Source organism: Bombina bombina, chromosome 1, assembly GCF_027579735.1.
Source record: "Bombina bombina isolate aBomBom1 chromosome 1, aBomBom1.pri, whole genome shotgun sequence".
NCBI lineage: Eukaryota > Metazoa > Chordata > Amphibia > Anura > Bombinatoridae > Bombina > Bombina bombina.
In genome coordinates, this window is record NC_069499.1 from 640848752 (window position 1) to 640868682 (window position 19931).

Sequence of the window (19931 nt, forward strand, 5' to 3'; positions counted from 1 at the left end):
AGAAACGCCTGAGCCTTCACTGGGTTTACTGGAATGCGTGAGAGAAAAAATCTTCTCACAGGCGGCCTTACCTTGAAACCTATTCTGTACCCTTGTGAAACAATGTTCTGAATCCAAAGACTGTGAATCGAATTGATCCAAATATATTTGAAAAATCGTAACCTGCCCCCTACCAGCTGTGCTGGAAAGAGGGCCGCACCTTCATGCGGATTTGGGAGCTGGTTTTTATTTTCTAAAAGGCTTGGATTTATTCCAGACTGGAGAAGATTTCCAAACGGAAACTGTTCCTTTAGGGGAAGGGTCAGGCTTCTGTTCCTTATTCTGACGAAAGGAACGAAAACGATTAGCAGCCCTATATTTGCCTTTAGATTTTTTGTCCTGAGGCAAAAAGGTTCCTTTCCCCCCCAGTAACAGTTGAAATTATAGAATCCAACTGTGAACCAAATAATTTATTACCTTGGAAAGAAAGAGAAAGCAATGTTGACTTAGAAGTCATATCTGCATTCCAAGATTTTAGCCATAAAGCTCTTCTAGCTAAAATAGCTAAATACATATACCTGACATCAATTCTAATGATATCAAAAATGGCATCACAAACAAAGTTATTAGCATGTTGAAGAAGTTTAACAATGCTATAAGCATTATGGTCTGACACTTGTTGTGCTAAAGCCTCCAACCAGAAAGTGGAAGCTGCAGCAACATCAGCCAAAGACATAGCAGGTCTAAGAAGATTACCTGAACATAAATAAGCTCTCCTTTAGAAAGGATTCAAGCTTCCTATCTAAAGGATCCTTAAAGGAAGTACTATCCGCCATAGGAATAGTAGTACGTTTAGCAAGAGTAGAGATAGCCCCATCAACTTTAGGGATTTTGTCCCAAAACTCTAATCTATCAGATGGCACAGGGTACAATTTCTTAAATGTAAATGAAGTACCCAGACTATTCCATTCCCTAGAAATTACTTCTGAAATAGCATCAGGAACTGGAAAAACTTCTGGAATAACTACATGAGGTTTAAAAAACGAATTTAAACGCTTAGTAGATTTAGTATCAAGAGGACTAGACTCCTCCATATCTAATGCAATCAACACTTCTTTAAGTAAAGAACGAATAAACTCCATCTTAAATAAATAGGAAGATTTATCAGTGTCGATATCTGAGGCAGAATCTTCTGAACCAGATAGATCCTCATCAGAAACAGATAAGTTAGAATGATGGCGGTCACTTAAAAATTCATCTGAAATATGAGAAGTTTTAAAAGACCTTTTACGTTTACTGGAAGGAGGAATAACAGACAGAGCCTTCCTAATAGAATTAGAGACAAATTATTTTACATTAACAGGGACATCCTGAACATTAGATGTTGAAGGAACAACAACAGGTAAAGGATTATTACTAATGGAGACATTATCTGCGTTAGAAAGTTTATCATGACAACTAACACAAACTACAGCAGGAGGAACAGTTACCAAAAGTTTACAACAAATGCACTTAGCTTTGGTAGAACCAACATCAGGCAGTGTCTTCCCAGAAGTAGAATCTGATCCAGGGTCAGGTTGTGACATCTTGCAATATGTAATAGAAAAAACAACATATAAAGCAAAATTATCAAATTCCTTAAATGACAGTTTCAGGAATGGGAAAAAATGCAAAATAAACAAGCCTCTAGCAACCAGAAGCAACGAAAAAGTGATACTTAAATAATGTGAAAAAAAAGTGGAAACAAGAATGACGCCCACATTTTTTGGCGCCAAGTATGACGCCCACATTATTGGCGCCAAGTACAACGCCCATATTTTTGGCGCCAAGTATGACGCCACATCCTCTGGCACCGAAAACGACGCCCACATTTTTTGCCGCAAAAAAACGTCTAACACACATGCATCAAAAATGACGCAACCACAAACTTCCAACGTCAACTAAGGCGCCGGAAATGACCAAATTTTGCGCCAAAAAAGTTTGCGCCAAGAATGACGCAATAAATTGAAGCATTTTCTGCCCCCGCGAGCCTAACAGCCCGCAGGGAAAAAAGTCAATTGAAAATTTTTAAGGTAAGAAAAAAATATTTATTCATATGCATTATCCCAAACAATGAAACTGACAGTCTGAATGAAGGAATACTGATTATCCTGAATCATGGCAAATATAAGTTTAAACACATATATTTAGAACTTTACATATAAAGTGCCCAACCATAGCTTAGAGTGTCATAAATAAAATAAGACTTACTTACCCTAAGACACTCATCTACATATAGTAGATAGCCAAACCAGTACTGAAACGAGAATCAGTAGAGGTAATGGTATATAAGAGTATATCGTCGATCTGAAAAGGGAGGTAAGAGAAGAAATCTCTACGACCGATAACAGAGAACCTATGAAATAGATCCCCTAGAGGAAGACCATTGTATTGAAATAGGCAATACTCTCTTCACATATCAACGTAGAATCTAGCACAAACTTACTTCACCACCTCCATGGGAGGCAAAGTTTGTAAAACTGAATTGTGGGTGTGGTGAAGGGTGTATTTATAGGCATTTTGAGGTTTGGGAAAGTTTGCCCCTCCTGGTAGGAATGTATATCCCATACGTCACTAGCTCATGGACTCTTGCTAATTACATGAAAGAAATGGTAGTGCAAGTAAACCATAACGCATGAAAGCACCATGGTGATCACCCGCCCATTACCCTGGATAAAAATAAATCATCTTTACTCTGCCCCTTACTGTCAGGGAACATCACTTATTTGTGTTGCACACTTTACCTATGTACTTATTTTACATTATCTATAATGTTATGCACTGATGTATTTCCACTGCACTCCATTCGTAATATCATTTCTTCTAAAACACTTGTAATACTACCAACATTTTCAGTTACTGATCTGTCTGTGTCTCTCAACAGGAAACTAAGGTACTTTTTTTTACAAAGTCAAACAAACCCAGGTGCTTTTTGTAAGCTAAAACCGCAAATGTCACAGATCAGTACCCACCTACATTATTTCCTGTAGCTGCAAAATATAAATTTTTCCTGTCTGTACTTTTTTCAGATATTATTTTCTATTATAATATGTTATGCTGTACGCCAAATAAGGCCATTAGGAAGGATATTACTGTATTTGCTTAGCCAATAAGATGATGTTACGTATCAGATGCCTACGTGCATCCATGTCTATATAATGTGCTTTTGGCCCCAGAATAAACTGAATATTTGCTAATGATAACCTGCCTGTGTGTGTTATTTTGGTAATTGTTTCCCGGACGTCCGAGAAGGTCACTGTTTTCCTCCAAGACTCATTATCCAAATATTGCCCTGGGAAAATTCCTAACAGTCTGGTGATCAGAAGTGGGATCAATCAATCAGGAGCCTTCGACAGGGTGAGTAATTTTGTCTATATATTGTGACTTGATTTCTGTGCCCTGTAGAAGGCCCATTAAGATCGATATCCAGTTATTTGGGGAAATTTTTTTGTCTTTGGTAGAACCCGGGTGGGTAAAAAGTGTCTAGGGAGACCTCCGCGGAATTTAAGGTTTAGGTTTAAGGTTTAATTTGGCCCTCTGTAGTCTTGGTTGAGACCAGTACCTTATTGCTGCTATTTATGTTTTGTCTTGTCATTGTTATTTGCTGGTATATATGTTATATGTTTTGTCTTGTCGTTGCAACTCTATTATAAGTACATATACGCAGGTGTAAGACGCACCGTTTACCGTGTCGAAGGCCACCGCCTAATGATACGCGGATAAACGATAGCACGGTGACACCTGTATGGAATGTGCACTTTCGCTTAATATTGTAATTGTTCTGTTATTTGAGTCATATGTATCATGAAATTATTTGTCTTATATGTTGTGTACTACTCATATTGTATACTGTTTGTATTTTAATATTGCGATTCTATTATGAGGACATAGACACAACTCGTGTCCTGTGTTCACTATCGCTCACCATTTCTTATTGTATTTTCATTGTATATTTCATTGCTGCTATTCTATTATAAAGACATAAGGTTCATCCTGTGTCTACTATTGCATGAGCTAGTGGAGACAACAACTGACTTTAAGTACTAAGATACTCCGTCCTGGCTAGCAGTTTTGAAGACTACATGTAACAGTGTATGAAACAGCTGTTAGTGACGGATTAGTCGGAACTTGCCTCCATTAGACGCTAAATCCCTTTGATTGTGTGTGTGTGTGTAAAGCTATTACTGGTCAGGGGTTATGGGGACCAGTCAAAGTAAACAAAGCCAAACTGAGGGAGAAACATGTAAACAATTTGTGGCTAGACAAGAGGATGTAGGATGGGCAATGGTCATCCCATTCGTGGATGACGTCAGTGGCTGGACAGAGTATATAGACCCAAGAAATGCATTTCCTAGGGGCGGTTGTAATTGTAAATTTCATAAAGACATGTTAAGAGGTTTATGTTTGGGAAATGAAAAAGCATTTGATTTGTATACAGGAGATACCGATTGGGACATGCAATACATGAGACAAGCTGCTGAGTATTGGTTAAAATATTGTAACGGATATAAATCCAATGGTAATAATAGACACAGTAAAATAGATAAATCTAAACTTTCTAGAATTATTTTACGTCCTCCTCCAATAGTCTATTCGAAAAATGTCCCAGATACAATGGCCACTGCCCCTATGGCTGCGCCACCGCCATATGCGGGAATATATCCAAGTGTTACTAATTACAATGACGATGATTTAATTGTGGCTTACAATACAACCAGAACACGTCCACCCCCTCCACTTAATGGAGATATACAGGGGGCTGAGGCACCTGATGACGTAAGTGTCCAGGAGCCTCATAGAATTGAGCCTGGTCCTAGGAATGACCAGGGTGGTTGGGCAAGAGAAGCACCAAATTTTGTAATTACATCTAGTGGCCGTGTTAGTACTCGCCCAAGGAGATATAGTGACTCTGACTACCGCCCACGTCCCAATATAACTTTGCCAGTCCATGGAATTCACACTCCCGAGTCTCCGGACGTCTCTGTCCGCGATGTGACCAAACAACAATTAATGCCTTGGGCACCCCAACCAATACAAAAACATGAAGATGCAAACTGGGCAGACCCCCGCTGCATCTCCGGCACCAGTGCCATAAGTACTATGCCATATTTAATTGCTGGGGACCAAATGATTATCAAACCCCTCACGGCAGGTGAATTAAGTGATATTACCAGGGACTGCCCCGACCCTTTAAGACAACCCGCTGCCTGTATCCTTCACCTTAAACGGTATTTACAGGGAGCCATGTATACACAAACTGACATTAAAATGATAATTGATAAATTGTATAATTATCACGAAAATGATGAATGGGATTGGACTAAAGTTCCTACAATACACACCAATGACACAAGTACCTCAGTCACTTCATATGGTTTAGCAAACCCAGTGACTAGGACAACCATGTGGACAGAATTAGAAACTGAAATAAAACGCTGTAGTAAGACACAGCAATCTATGAGTGCAGTTTTAGCATGCAAGCAGAAACCTGGCGAGGCAATTTTAGACTTTGCTAAAAGATTTTTTAAATGTTGGGCAGAGGAAGGAGGCTTATCCTCCGGGGATGGCATGGCTGTATTAAAGAATCAGACTATGTTAGGATGTATGACACCAACAGACAGTCTTTTGTTAAAACAACTCATACCCGATTGGCCCAAAATGACCTCAAAGGAATTATTATCAGCTATTGAGTCCCGTCATGCTGCAGGATGTTTTGATAAAAGTGTTAAGGGTGCATATGTTCAGGTTAATGATAACACACTTCCACGCCATAGGCAAAGAGGGGGTAGAGCTAACCAAGAACATAGACGCAACATGTGTTTTAATTGTGGGGAAACAGGGCACTGGAAAAATGAATGTCCCCATCCGCCCCGTAAGGGCAGGGATAACTTTTATCCTAGGGACAACCACCGATCACACTCATACTCACCACCCAGACGTGACAACCGACCACCACAACACAGAATACAATGGCCATAGGGCTGCCCGGAGGGAGGCACCCTACTCTTACCCAAGGTTACATCGTATTACAATCGTGAGCCCTTCGTTACTCTTAACATAGAGGGCTCCGAATTACAATTCCTCGTAGATACGGGAGCGACTTGCTCCACTATCTCGGGCGAATTATACGATGGACCCTTGCAAGAGTCTAATCCCTCTGTGGGAATCACAGGTGTGCCCATTCCTACCTTCCGCACTCCACTCCTCACAGTCCAAATACCCGACTCTCCCAAAACCTTGTCTCACTCGTTCCACATTATCCGAGGTTGCCCCTTTAGTCTCCTTGGTCGAGACTTGATGGGTAAACTGGGAATAATGATGACAATATCACGGAACGGTGGCATGACGGTCGACTTTGACCTCAGTGAATCAGGCGAATCGCCCGAGGAATCACTGTCGTCGGAGACGGCCATGTTGAGCAATCAGATACATCAGGTTACTGACCATGTCCGTAACCTGCCTTCAACCACAGATTTTGACACTCTCTTTGACAGTGTTCCCCCTACCTTATGGTCAACGGGACCATATGATACGGGGACCATCGACTGCACCCCATATAGGGCAACTTTGCGTGAAGACTGCTCCCCAGTTTTCATCAAACAATACCCTATTAGTGACGACAAGCTGGAGGGCATAGGCCCCATGATTAAAGTATTTCTGGAGAAAGGTATTCTGAAACATACCGTCTCTCCGTATAACACGCCCATTAACCCCTTGCCTAAGCCGGCGGGTGGTTACCGTTTTATTCAAGACCTAAGGGCCGTGAATAAATTAATTATACCTCTCCCTCCCTTAGTCCCGGATGTGACCGCACTACTTACGGCCATTCCACACAATGCAGAATTTTTTTCTACCATTGATTTGGCTAATGCTTTCTTCTCTATACCCGTTGATGCGGACACTCAGCAGTTGTTCGCATTCGTGTATAGAGGGGTTCAAATGACGTGGTCAAAGATGCCCCAAGGATTCACGGACAGTCCGGCCGCATTCGGCCTAGTCCTCAATACCATGCTCAAGGGCTGGACCAGCCCCTGTGGTTCCGTCCTTTCGCAATATGTTGATGACCTGTTATTGTGTAGTACTTCATACGAGGCAGGGGAAAAAGACCTAGTGGACCTTTTGTTGTTCCTCGCCCATGAAGGGCTCAAGGTGTCTAAACAGAAACTACAAATCTGCCAGCCACAAGTTGAGTACTTAGGCTTTGTCCTGTCCAAAGGCAAACGAGAACTCAGTGCAAAAAGTGTAAAAGCCCTCTCTAAACTGCCAAAGCCTGCCACTCCCAAAGAAATGCTGACCTTTCTTGGGATAATAAACTATTGTCGACAGTGGATACCAGACTGCTCCCACTACGACTCAATCCTCCGCACCGTTTGCCACAGTGACTCTCCACCCACAATTCACTGGACAGAGACATTGACCCATGCATACAATGAACTTGCCAGGTCCATCACCACATCCCCTGCCCTCGGCCTACCTGACTACACAAAGCCTTTTCATTTGTACGCAAGGGAAAATTGTAAAACCATGGCGGCTGTCTGTGCCCAAGAGCATGGTAGTAACTCTTTCCGTCCTGTAGCCTTTTTATCTAAAAAGCTGCCCATCCCTGTGCAGGGTATGCCTTCATGCCGGCGATCCCTCGCAGCGTGTGCCATGGCCGTTGAGATGTGCGAACCTATCACACTGGGACATCCACTTATTTTACACACCTCCCATCAGGTTCTGCACCTCCTTAACAATCTGCAAACACAACACATGACTGCCCAGAGACTTAGTGGTTATGAAATACTGCTTACCAGTACTTCTGAGTTAACCATTAAGTACTGTGCAACTAACTCAGGCCCTGCGTCTATTCTCAAGGCCTTGTTATCCTCTGACGTACCACAATCTGACCTCCCCCTTCACGACTGCATTGCACTCATTCACTCTAGCACAACACCACGCCCTGACCTCCGGGACACCCCTATTCCGGGGGTCCCTGACGTCTTTGTGGATGGCTCATGTCGCCGCCCAGATGACCACACGTACCTTGCAGTATATGCAGTGGTCCAGCTTCCCGACATTGTTATTGAATCTTCCTGTGTCATGCATAATTCGGCTCAGGCAGCTGAATTAATAGCTCTCACTCGAGCCTGTGAACTTTTTGCTGATGCCTCCGTAAATATCTATACCGATTCCAGATATGCCTTTGGAGTGGTACATGATTTTGGCATGATTTGGAAACAAAGAGGTTTCAAGTCTGCCGACGGTAAAAGCATCAGTCATACCACACTTATCACAGAACTCTTACAAGCCATCCTGCTCCCAAAAGAAATAGCCGTCATACACTGCCGAGCACATACTAACCTTAACAATCCTATTGCTAGAGGTAATGCATTAGCTGACACAGTAGCCAAACAAGCAGCCAAGGTCTCTCCATTGCAAGACAGTGTTTATCCCATGCTTGAGGCACCCTCTTTGGTCGACGATGTACTCACATCGTCACTACAGCAGTTTGCCACTGTCACTGATATCAAATACTGGGTCTCTCAGAAACTCGAATTAAACCCCCAAGGGTTTTATTCGAAAGAGGGGAAAGGTGGGACAGTCATTGGTATCCCTGAAACCAGTGCACCAATCTTTATTTCACAAGCCCACGGTGTCAGTCACCTGAGCATCCACAACACTCTAGCGTTAATCAAACCTTACTTCTGTATACAGAATCTACAGTCACATGTACAATCTTACATTAATCACTGCATCACTTGCCTGCAAACTAAACACAACAACAAACCTGCAAAACATGACCACCTAACACCACCATCCGCATCCTTCACTCACCTGCAGATAGATTTCACACACATACCCAAAACAGGAACCAAACAGTTTTACCTGTTGGTCATAGTTGACCAATTTTCTCGCTGGCCTGAGGCCTTTCCTACCACTAGGGAAGACGCAAAAACAGTAGTGAAACACCTTTGCACTGATGTCAATCCCAGATTTGGTTGCCCCCTGCAGATTAACTCAGACAATGGCCCAGCTTTTGTTAGTAAGGTATTGCAGGAATTGGTAGCTCACTTACAGATAAAATGGAAGTTTCACATACCATATCACCCCCAGAGCTCAGGGGTGGTAGAAAGGATGAACCGGACCATTAAGGAAAAACTCCTTAAGGCCACGGGAGGGAATTGGGTCAAATGGCAGGATCATTTACCTGCAGTCTTAGCTGAGGTACGGATGTCCCCCAGCAAATCCACTCAGCTGTCTCCTTTTGAGATTTTGATGGGTAGACCGTTCCCCAGCCCTTGGGTCAGGAACCCACACATAGTCACTGGTGATTTAGATTTAATCAGGGAACGATATGTACATGAACTAATCTCTGTTTTGAACGGCAACTATGGTGATGTGGCCTCTCGTTTTCCTCTTCCCTCACAGGAATCAACCCACAGCTTCAAGGTCGGAGACACAGTGTGCATCAGACAGCTGAATAAAGCAAAGAAGGGAGGCTTCCCATACGGTCCACCTACCGAAGTTGTGGCCATCACTCATACTGCCATCCTCACAGCCCAGGAGCCCATCTGGATCCACGCATCTAGGGTAAAGCTCTGTCCAAAGAGGGGTGAAGCTGGCTGTCTAGTCCCTTCTGAAACATCTGTACCGCCAGTCCAGGACGTCTCAGAAAACAGTTGTGCCTAAAGAGGGGTGAAGTGTTCATAAAGTCCCTTCTGCAACACCTGTAGCATTCTCGACTGCCAGTCCAAAGAGGGGTGAAGTTGGTCGCACAGTCCCTTCTGTAACATCTATATCCACAGCACGCACCTGCAACAACATGATCACCACTCAAGGGTCCCACTACTTGGTGTGCTGCTACCTTCTCTCCTCCTTGCTCTTGATTGCAATACCAGGATGGATAATAGCCTCCTGCTATTATGAGACACCGGACGAACAATATGGTACTGCCCCTGCTTGTAATTACTTCATCACTCCCCCTGACTCACCCCCGAAACAAAACACAACCAAGAACTCAACAACCCTGCCAACACCACATGTTCCAGCCCTCCGTAGAGCCCGAAGGTCAGCAGACCGGACCCCTTTCAGGGTGATCGAGCACCTACACTCAAAAATGGCCATTACACAAACCACATCACCACGCTCTACGACCTTTTGGTACAATTCTTCAAATCTCCATGTTGCCACTTATGCCTTTGACTATTGTGACATTATTCCATGCCCCAGGGATGTATCAACACAGTGTACCATTTACCAAGATATCCCTTCCAGGTCTGTCTATATGTGTCTAGGGGATGATGATAGGAGTAAGGATTGTAAATACTGGAATGCTGATGGGTGGGATGCAGATGCAGGCCTTAGATGGGCAACTAGTATATTAACCGAGAAAGATAGAAATAGGAGATCCTTAATGGAAAGAATGACCCTTTCTAAGTCCGGAATTTGCCTTTCAGCAGGTAAACCCGGACAGAGTATGAAACTTACCTTGACTATTGAAAACACCAGTCCAATTGATAGTGGCCCTTATATGCTCTCTTTTTGGGAAAGAGGGGCCTTATCCGAAGCTAAGGGTAGTTTTCAGCTTCAAGATATGGTTAATTCCTCTGAATGGAACAAAATTGTCACTACAACTTATCAAAACTCTGGTCAAAACCTAATTAATACCCAGTCCCCATCTCAGGGCATGATTGCTATGGCTGATCCCTCACCAAGAGATACTATGGCCTTAGAAACAGGTTATTCAGACAAAAACCTTTGGTTAGAATGGATGGCCTTTTCGGCCAAGCAATATAATAGATCAAATTGTTATGTTTGTGGTAATGCCCGCCCCCATTTAGGTACTGTCCCCCTTAACATCCCTAGTAACGCTGAGTCCTGCTTTCTCAGCCTGTATACTAATACCATTGTTAATCAGTCAACCTGTAAGGTAAAATACCCCATTATTACTAAAACCCCACACCTCAGTGAGGGAATTTCTATATATCCTGGTAACTACACTTGCTATAGGGGCAGAGGTAAAGGTAGATTCTTAGGTAACTTTACACCTGGTTACTGTTATAAGTACAGTAACCTCAACACCCATAACCACACTCAGTCGTTAGGTGACATATATTGGATTTGCGGGGATATGAAAATCCGCATTAGGCTAGAGGGACAATGGTCTGGGGAATGTGCTCTAGCAAAAGTTATCATGCCTCTCCACATTTTAGGTGTAGATGACATACACATAGGTGTAGATGACATACACATACACACTCACCGCACCTCCTCTCATCGTACACGGCGACAGGTTAAGGCTATCCCAGGTAGTTTTGACCCCCATGTATACATAGACGCTATAGGGGTCCCAAGGGGGGTCCCAGATGAATTTAAGGCCCGTGACCAGGTCAAAGCTGGATTTGAATCCATCTTCCCCATCATAACTGCCAATAAAAATGTAGACTGGATAAACTATATATTTTATAATCAACAACGTTTTGTTAATTATACCAGAGATGCCCTTAAAGGCATTGCTGAACAACTCGTCCCAACCTCTTACATGACATTCCAAAACCGCATGGCCTTAGACATGCTTTTAGCAGAGAAAGGAGGGGTGTGTAAAGTCATTGATGATCAAACTGGTGGGTCTTGTTGTACATTTATACCAGATAACACAGGTCCCACTGGGAAAGTAACGCTTGCTATTAAGAAATTGGAAGAATTATCCATTGAATTAAAGAAAAACTCAGGCATTGATAACCCCTGGGATAAATTCTTCACTGGTTTAGGCTTCCTAGAGTGGCTAAAAAATATTGGTACCTTTATTGTTTTCATTGCTTTGTTTATACTATTCTGTTGTTGTTTTAAGATAGTTGTTTTCTGCATTGCTAAACATACACGCCTGCCACCCCCAACTCCTATCTCCCAGTGTGCAGAATACCTACAGGTTCTACCACACCAACCTAATCGAAATCGACAACATCGTCGATACCATCCTGCTAATACCACATACCTTAATGTCCCATTTCACTCCAGACGTTAGTCCAGTGGTAGTCATTGTTATGACTAAAGAGGGGAATTGTCAGGGAACATCACTTATTTGTGTTGCACACTTTACCTATGTACTTATTTTACATTATCTATAATGTTATGCACTGATGTATTTCCACTGCACTCCATTCGTAATATAATTTCTTCTAAAACACTTGTAATACTACCAACATTTTCAGTTACTGATCTGTCTGTGTCTCTCAACAGGAAACTAAGGTACTTTTTTTTACAAAGCCAAACAAACCCAGGTGCTTTTTGTAAGCTAAAACAGCAAATGTCACAGATCAGTACCCACCTACATTATTTCCTGTAGCTGCAAAATATACATTTTTCCTGTCTGTACTTTTTTCAGATATTATTTTCTATTATGATATGTTATGCTGTACGCCAAATAAGGCCATTAGGAAGGATATTACTGTATTTTGCTTAGCCAATAAGATGATGTTACGTATCAGATGCCTACGTGCATCCATGTCTATATAATGTGCTTTTGGCCCCAGAATAAACGGAACATTTGCTAATGATAACCTGCCTGTGTGTGTTATTTTGGCAATTGTTTCCCGGACGTCCGAGAAGGTCACTGTTTTCCTCCAAGACTCATCATCCAAATATTGCCCTGGGAAAATTCCTAACACTTACCTCTTTCTTGAATATGGAGTCAAAACCAGCTATCTTGTTGCCCTTGGTGTCAATAAGAGATCCTTGAGGCTCACATGTTATTACATCTCTTGTCTGCTTGGGTAAAGGCAGCAGCTGACGCACCTTCTCTAGGCTCTCAGACTGGCGATCACCTAGCTCCTTCTGTAGGGACATGCAGAAACTGAGCATTTGAGAACCATGCACTTAGAGGCACACACAGATAGGAGGAACATTGGCACATGAACCTTACCCTGAGTTTCTTCACAAGATTCATATATGCTCTCTTGTTCTCTTCCATACTACCTTGAGAGATGCTGGACATATCTGCTGCCAATGTTCCATTAATCAGTACGCTTAGCATGTCCAGTACGGTAGTGAAGAGCTCACTGAAAAGAGACAGAAAAAACATTTTAGAAAATATTCCAAACAGTGGATGAAATTGTATAGATCGGTTGAAAATGGAAAAAATTGTGAATGAAAAATTGTTTACCATTTATTATTAGCTTCATCATCATTTATTTATAAAGCACTAACATGTTAACATGATAATACAAGAATATTTACAAAATGAGAATAATAAGAATCATAAAGGGGTAGTAAGTGTAGGGCAGGTGGGAAGTAAGTACAAACTGTACTTTGAGAGAAGCTAGGTCATCTGGGGTAAAAAAAAAAAAACTAAACAAAAAAAACAGAAATAGCTTAATGTTAAAGTGATAGTAAATCCTTGAGCTTGTGAAATGCTAGGATCTACCAGTGGAACAAATGCTGAAACTTCCTTTATTTGTCTGCATCATTCGTCACGCTGAGCGCCTCAGGCAGCCCACGGCAGAACGCTATTTTATCACTGAGGTGATTTTAGCCAATAGCGTGCTAGCTATTTAGTATAATCCCAGCTGGCCCACATGGCTATTGGCTCTGAGGTTGAAACGTCACCTCACTGAAAAATAGCATTCTGGCGTGGGCTGCCTGAGGAGCTCAGCGCCGCAAATGCTTCAGACAAAACATCATTTATGCTTACCTGATACATTTATTTCTCTTGTGATGTATCGAGTCCACAGATTCATCCTTACTTGTGGGATATTCTCCTCCCCTACAGGAAGTGGCAGAGAGAGCACCCACAGCAGAGCTGCATATATAGCTCCACCCTTAGCTCCACCCCCCAGTCATTCGACCGAAGGCTAGGAAGAAAAAGGAGAAACTATAGGGTGCAGTGATGACTGAAAGTTTAAAAATAAAAATATATATGCCTGTCTTAATAAACAGGGCGGGCCGTGGACTCGATACATCACAAGAGAAATAAATTTATCAGGTAAGCATAAATTATGTTTTCTCTTGTAAGATGTATCGAGTCCACGGATTCATTCTTACTTGTGGGATACCAATACCAAAGCTTTAGGACACTGATGAAGGGAGGGACAAGACAGGGACCTTAAACGGAAGGCACCACTGCTTGTAGAACCTTTCTCCCAAAAATAGCCTCCGAAGAAGCAAAAGTATAAAATTTGTAAAATTTGGAAAAAGTATGAAACAAAGACCAAGTCGCCGCATTACAAATCTGTTTAACAGAAGCCTCATTTTTAAAAGCTATGTGGAAGCCACAGCTCTAGTAGAATGAGCAGTAATTATTTCAGGAGACTGTTGGCTAGCAGTCTCATAAGCCAAACGGATGATGCTTTTCAGCCAAAAGGAAAGAGAGGTAGCCGTAGCCTTCTGACCTCTCCGCTTACCAGAATAAACAACAAACAATGAAGATGTTTGACGGAAATCTTTAGTTGCTTGTAAGTAGAACTTTAAAGCACGAACCACATCAAGATTGTGCAACAGACGTTCCTTCTTTGAAGGATTAGTATACAGTGAAGGAACAACAATCTCTTGACTGATATTCTTATAAGAAACAACCTTAGGAAGAAACCCAGGTTTGGTACGCAAAACCACCTTATCTGCATGGAAAATAAGATAAGGGGAATCACACTGTAAAGCATATAGCTCAGAAACTCTTCGAGCCGAAGAGATAGCTACTAAAAACAATTTTGGAACCCCTTGAAGAACTTTAAGAACTAAATTTAGGCTCCATGGCGGAGCAACAGGTTCAAATACAGGCTTGATTTTGACCAAAGCCTGACTAAATGCTCGAACGTCTGGGACATCTGCCAGACGTTTGTGTAGAAGAATAGACAAAGCAGATATTTGTCCTTATAAGGAACTAGCTTATAATCCCTTCTCCAAACCTTCTTGGAGAAAAGACAATATTCGAGGAATCCTAATCTTACTCCACGAGTAACCTTTGGATTCACACCAATAAAGATATTTGCGCCAAATCTTATGATAGATCTTCCTGGCGACAGGCTTTCTAGCCTGAATCAGGGTATCAATGACCGACTCAGAGAAACCACGCTTTGATAGAATCAGGCGTTCAATCTCCAAGCAGTCAGACGCAGAGAAATTAGATTTGGATGCGTGAACAGACCTTGGATTAGAAGGTCCTGCCTCATTGGCAGAATCCATGGTAGAACCGATGACATGTCCACTAGGTCTGCATACCAAGTCCTGCGTGGCCACGCAGGTGCTATCAGAATCACCAAAGCTCTCTCCTGCTTTATTCTGGCAACCAGACGTAGAAGGAGAGGAAATACATAGGCCAGATTGAAGGACCAAGGCACTGCTAGAGCATCTATCAGTACCGCCTTGGGATCCCGGGATCTGGACCCGTAACGAGAAAGTTTGGCATTCTGACGGGACGCCATCAGATCCAATTCTGGTGTGCCCCATAGCTGAATCAGCTGGGCAAATACCTCCGGATGGAGTTCCCACTCCCCCAGATGAAAAGTCTAACGACTTAGGAAATCCGCCTCCCAGTTCTCTACTCCTGGGATGTGGATTGCTGAGAGATGGCAAGAGTGATCCTCTGCCCATCGGATTATTTTGGTTACCTCCATCATCGCTAGAGAACTCCTTGTTCCTCCTTGATGATTGATATAAGCTACAGTCGTGATGTCAGACTGAAACCTGATGAATTTGGCCGCAGCAAGCTGAGGCCACGCCTGAAGCGCATTGAATATCACTCTCAGTTCTAGAATATTTATCGGGAGAAGGGATTCCTCCCGAGACCATAAGCCCTGTGCTTTCAGGGAGTTCTAGACTGCATCCCAGCCTAGCAGGCTGGTATCTGTCGTTACAATGAGCCACTCTGGCCTGCGGAAACACATTCCCTGAGACAGGTGGTCCTGAGACAACCACCAGAGAAGAGAATCTCTGGTCTCCTGGTCCAGATGCAGTTAAGGAGACAAATCTGCATAATCCCCATTCCACTGTTTGAGCATGCATAGATGTAGTGGTCTGAGGTGTAGGCGGGCAAAAGGAACTTATGTCTCAGAAAAGCCAACACAATGTCCGTGTGAGACTTGGATAGCTGGAAAGTTGACGCCTGAAATAAGATGTTGTCTAGATAAGGCGCCACTGCTATGCCCCATGGTCGTAGAACCGCCAGAAGGGACCCTAGCACCCTTGTGAAAATTCTGTGAATAGGGATGTGTAGATACGCATCCTTTAAGTCCACGGTGGTCATATATTGACCCTTCTGGATCAGAGGTAGAGTAGACCGAATAGTCTCCATCTTGAATGATGGAACTTTGAGGAACTTGTTTAGAATGTTGAGATCCAAGATTGATCTGAAAGTTCCCTCTTTTTTGGAAACCACAAACAGATTTGAGTAAAAACCTAGCCCCTGTTCCTCTTTTGGGACTGGGCGGATCACCCCCATGGTATGTAGGTCTTCTACACAGCGTAAGAACGCCTCTCTCTTTGTCTGTTTACAGACAATCGAGAAATGTGAAAAGTCCCCCTTGGAAGAGAGCCTTTGAATTCCAGAAAATATCCCTAGGACACAATTTCTAAAACCCAGGGATCGTGAACATCTCTTGCCCAAGCCTGAGCGAAGAGAGAGAGTCTGCCCCCTACTACATCCGGTCCTGGATCTGGGGCTAACCCTTCATGCTGTCTTAGAGGCAGCTGCAGGCTTCTTGGCCTGTTTACCCTTGTTCCAAGCCTGGTTAGGTCTCCAGACTGACTTGGATTGGGCAAAATTCCCCTCTTGCTTTGCAGCAGAGGAAGCTGAAGCGGGACCACTCTTGAAATTCCAAAAGGAACGAAAATTATTTTGTTTGGTCCTCATCTTATTTGATCTATCCTGAGGGAGGGCATGACCTTTCCCTCCAGTGATGTCTGAAATAATCTCTTTCAGTTCAGGCCCGAATAGGGTCTTTCCTTTGAAAGGGATGTTCAAAAGTTTAGTTTTAGATGACACATCAGCAGACCAGGATTTAAGCCATAACGCCCTGCGTGCTAAAATGGCAAAACCTGAATTCTTTGCCGCTAATTTATCCAGTTGAAAAGCGGCATCTGTAATAAAAGAATTAGCCAATTTAAGGGCCTTAATTCTGTCCAATCTGTCTGAGGAAGCGTCTTTCCTGAATCAGAAATTTCTCCCTCAGATAACAAATCCCTCACCCCTACCTCAGAGCATTGTGAGGGCATATCAGATACGGCTACTAAAGCGTCAGACTGCTCAGCATTTTTCCTTAACCCAGAGCTGTCCCGCTTTCCTTGAAAACCAGGCAGTCATGATAAAACCTCTGTGAGGGTTGTATTCATAACTGTGGCCATGTCTTGTAAAATAAATGAATTTGACGCACTAGAGGTACTTGGCGTCACTTGTGCGGGCGTTACTGGTTGTGACACTTGGGGAGAGCTAGATGCTAAACCCTCATTTACTTCTGACTGAGAATCATCTATTGCTCTATTTTTAAGTGCTAATATAATATGTTCTTTATAGTTTATAGACATATCAGTACAATTGGGACACATTCTAAGAGGGGGTACCACAATGGCTTCCAAACATATTGAACAAGGATTTTCCTTGGTGTCAGACATGTTAAACAGGCTAGTAATGTAACAAGCAAGCTTGGAAAACACTGTAATCAAAGTAAATAACATTTAGAAATAAAACGGTACTGTGCCTTTAAGAGAAAAAAAGCTGCACAAAATCTGCAAAAAACAGTGTAAAAAAGCATTAAACATATGAAATTTTTACAGTAGTATCACATAGCCTTAGTAACTTTGAACAGCAATGCAAAATTAAACAATTAACCCCTTAATGGCAAAACCGGATTGAAAAAACATCAAAACCAGTAAAAAAACAGAATTTATGCTTACCTGATAAATTACTTTCTATTACGGTGTATCCAGTCCACGGATTCATCCTTACTTGTGGGATATTCTCAATCCCTACAGGAAGTGGCAAAGAGAGCACACAGCAAAGCTGTCCATATAGCTCCCCTCAGGCTCTGCCCCCCCAGTCATTCGACCGACGGTTAGGAGAAAAAGGGGAACCATAGGGTGCAGTGGTGACTGTAGTTATTTTAAAAATTAAATTTGAACCTGACGTAATTGTCAGGGCGGGCCGTGGACTGGATACACCGTAAGAGAAAGTAATTTATCAGGTAAGCATAAATTCTGTTTTCTCTTACTTGGTGTATCCAGTCCACAGCTTCATCCTTACTTGTGGGATACCAATACCAAAGCTTTAGGACACGGATGAAGGGAGGGAACAAGTCAGGTAACCTAAACGGAAGGCACCACTGCTTGCAAAACCTCTCTCCCAAAAATAGCCTCAGAAGAAGCAAAAGTATCGAATTTATAACATTTGGCGAATGTATGCAGTGAAGACCAAGTCGCTGCCTTACAAATCTGTTCAACAGAAGCCTCATTCTTGAAAGCCCATGTGGAAGCCACAGCTCTGGTGGAATGAGCTGTAATTCGTTCAGGAGGCTGCTGTCCAGCAGTCTCATAAGCCAATCGGATGATGCTTTTCAGCCAGAAGGAAAGAGAGGTAGCAGTCGCTTTCTGACCTCTCCTCTTACCAGAATAGACAACAAACAAGGATGATGTTTGTCTGAAATCTTTAGTTGCTTTTAAATAGAATTTTAAAGCACGAACTACGTCAAGATTGTGTAAAAGTCGTTCCTTCCTAGAAATTGGATTAGGACACAGAGAAGGAACAATGATTTCCTGGTTAATATTCTTATTAGAAACCACTTTTGGAAGAAAACCAGGTTTGGTACGTAAAACAACCTTATCTGCATGGAACACCAGATAGGATGAATTACACTGCAAAGCAGACAATTCAGAAACTCTTCGAGCAGAAGAAATGGCTACTAAAAACAAAACCTTCCAAGATAATAACTTAATATCTATGGAATGCAAAGGTTCAAATGGAACCCCTTGAAGAACTGAAAGAACTAAATTTAGACTCCATGGAGGAGCCACAGGCTTGTAAACAGGCTTGATTCTAACTAGGGCCTGTGCAAACACCTGAACGTCTGGTACAGCTGCCAGGCGCTTATGTAACAGGATAGACAGAGCAGATATCTGTCCCTTTAAGGAACTAGCTGACAGACCTTTCTCCAATCCTTCTTGGAGAAAAGACAATATCCTTGGAATCCTAACCTTACTCCACGAGTAACCCTTGGATTCACACCAACAAAGATATTTCCGCCATATCTTATGGTAAATTTTCCTGGTGACAGGCTTTCTGGCCTGTATCAGAGTGTCTATAACTGATTCAGAGAACCCACGCTTAGCTAGAATTAAGCGTTCAATCTCCAAGCAGTCAGTTGCAGAGAAACAAGATTTGGATGCTTGAAAGGACCTTGAATTAGAAGATCCTGCCTCAATGGCAGTTTCCATGGTGGGACCGATGACATGTCCACTAGGTCTGCATAACAAGTCCTGCGTGGCCACGCAGGCGCTATCAGAATTACCGAAGCCTTCTCCTGTTTGATTCTGGCTACTAGCCAAGGGAGAAGAGGAAACGGTGGAAAGACATAAGCTAGACTGAATGACCAAGGCGCTGTTAAAGCATCCATCAATGCCGCCTTGGGATCCCTGGATCTGGATCCGTAAAGGGGAAGTTTGGTGTTCTGACGGGACGCCATCAGATCCAATTCTGGAATGCCCCATAGCTGGGTCAGCTGAACAAAAACCTCCGGGTGAAGTTCCCACTCCCTCGGATGAAAAGTCTGACGACTTAGAAAATCCGCCTCCCAGTTGTCTACCCCTGGGATGTGAATTGCAAATAGATGGCAGGAGTGATCCTCCGCCCATTTGATGATCTTGTATACTTCCTTCATCGCTAGGGAACTCTTTGTTCCTCCCTGATGATTGATGTACGCTGCAGTCGTGATGTTGTCCGACTGAAATCT

The 19931-nt window shown here is 42.8% G+C and overlaps 1 protein-coding gene across 1 annotated transcript in view; it reads right to left on the reverse strand.

Annotated features, from left to right (window-relative positions):
* Positions 1 to 19931, reverse strand: part of MED12 (mediator complex subunit 12) — a 588898-nt gene that overhangs the window by 236559 nt on the left and 332408 nt on the right. Inside the window, exons 34-35 of the mRNA XM_053699086.1 lie at positions 12923 to 13058; positions 12673 to 12834 (exon numbers count right to left, since the gene is read on the reverse strand). Of these exons, the coding sequence (XP_053555061.1) occupies positions 12673 to 12834; positions 12923 to 13058 (298 nt within the window). The remainder of the gene's footprint in view (positions 1 to 12672; positions 12835 to 12922; positions 13059 to 19931) is intronic.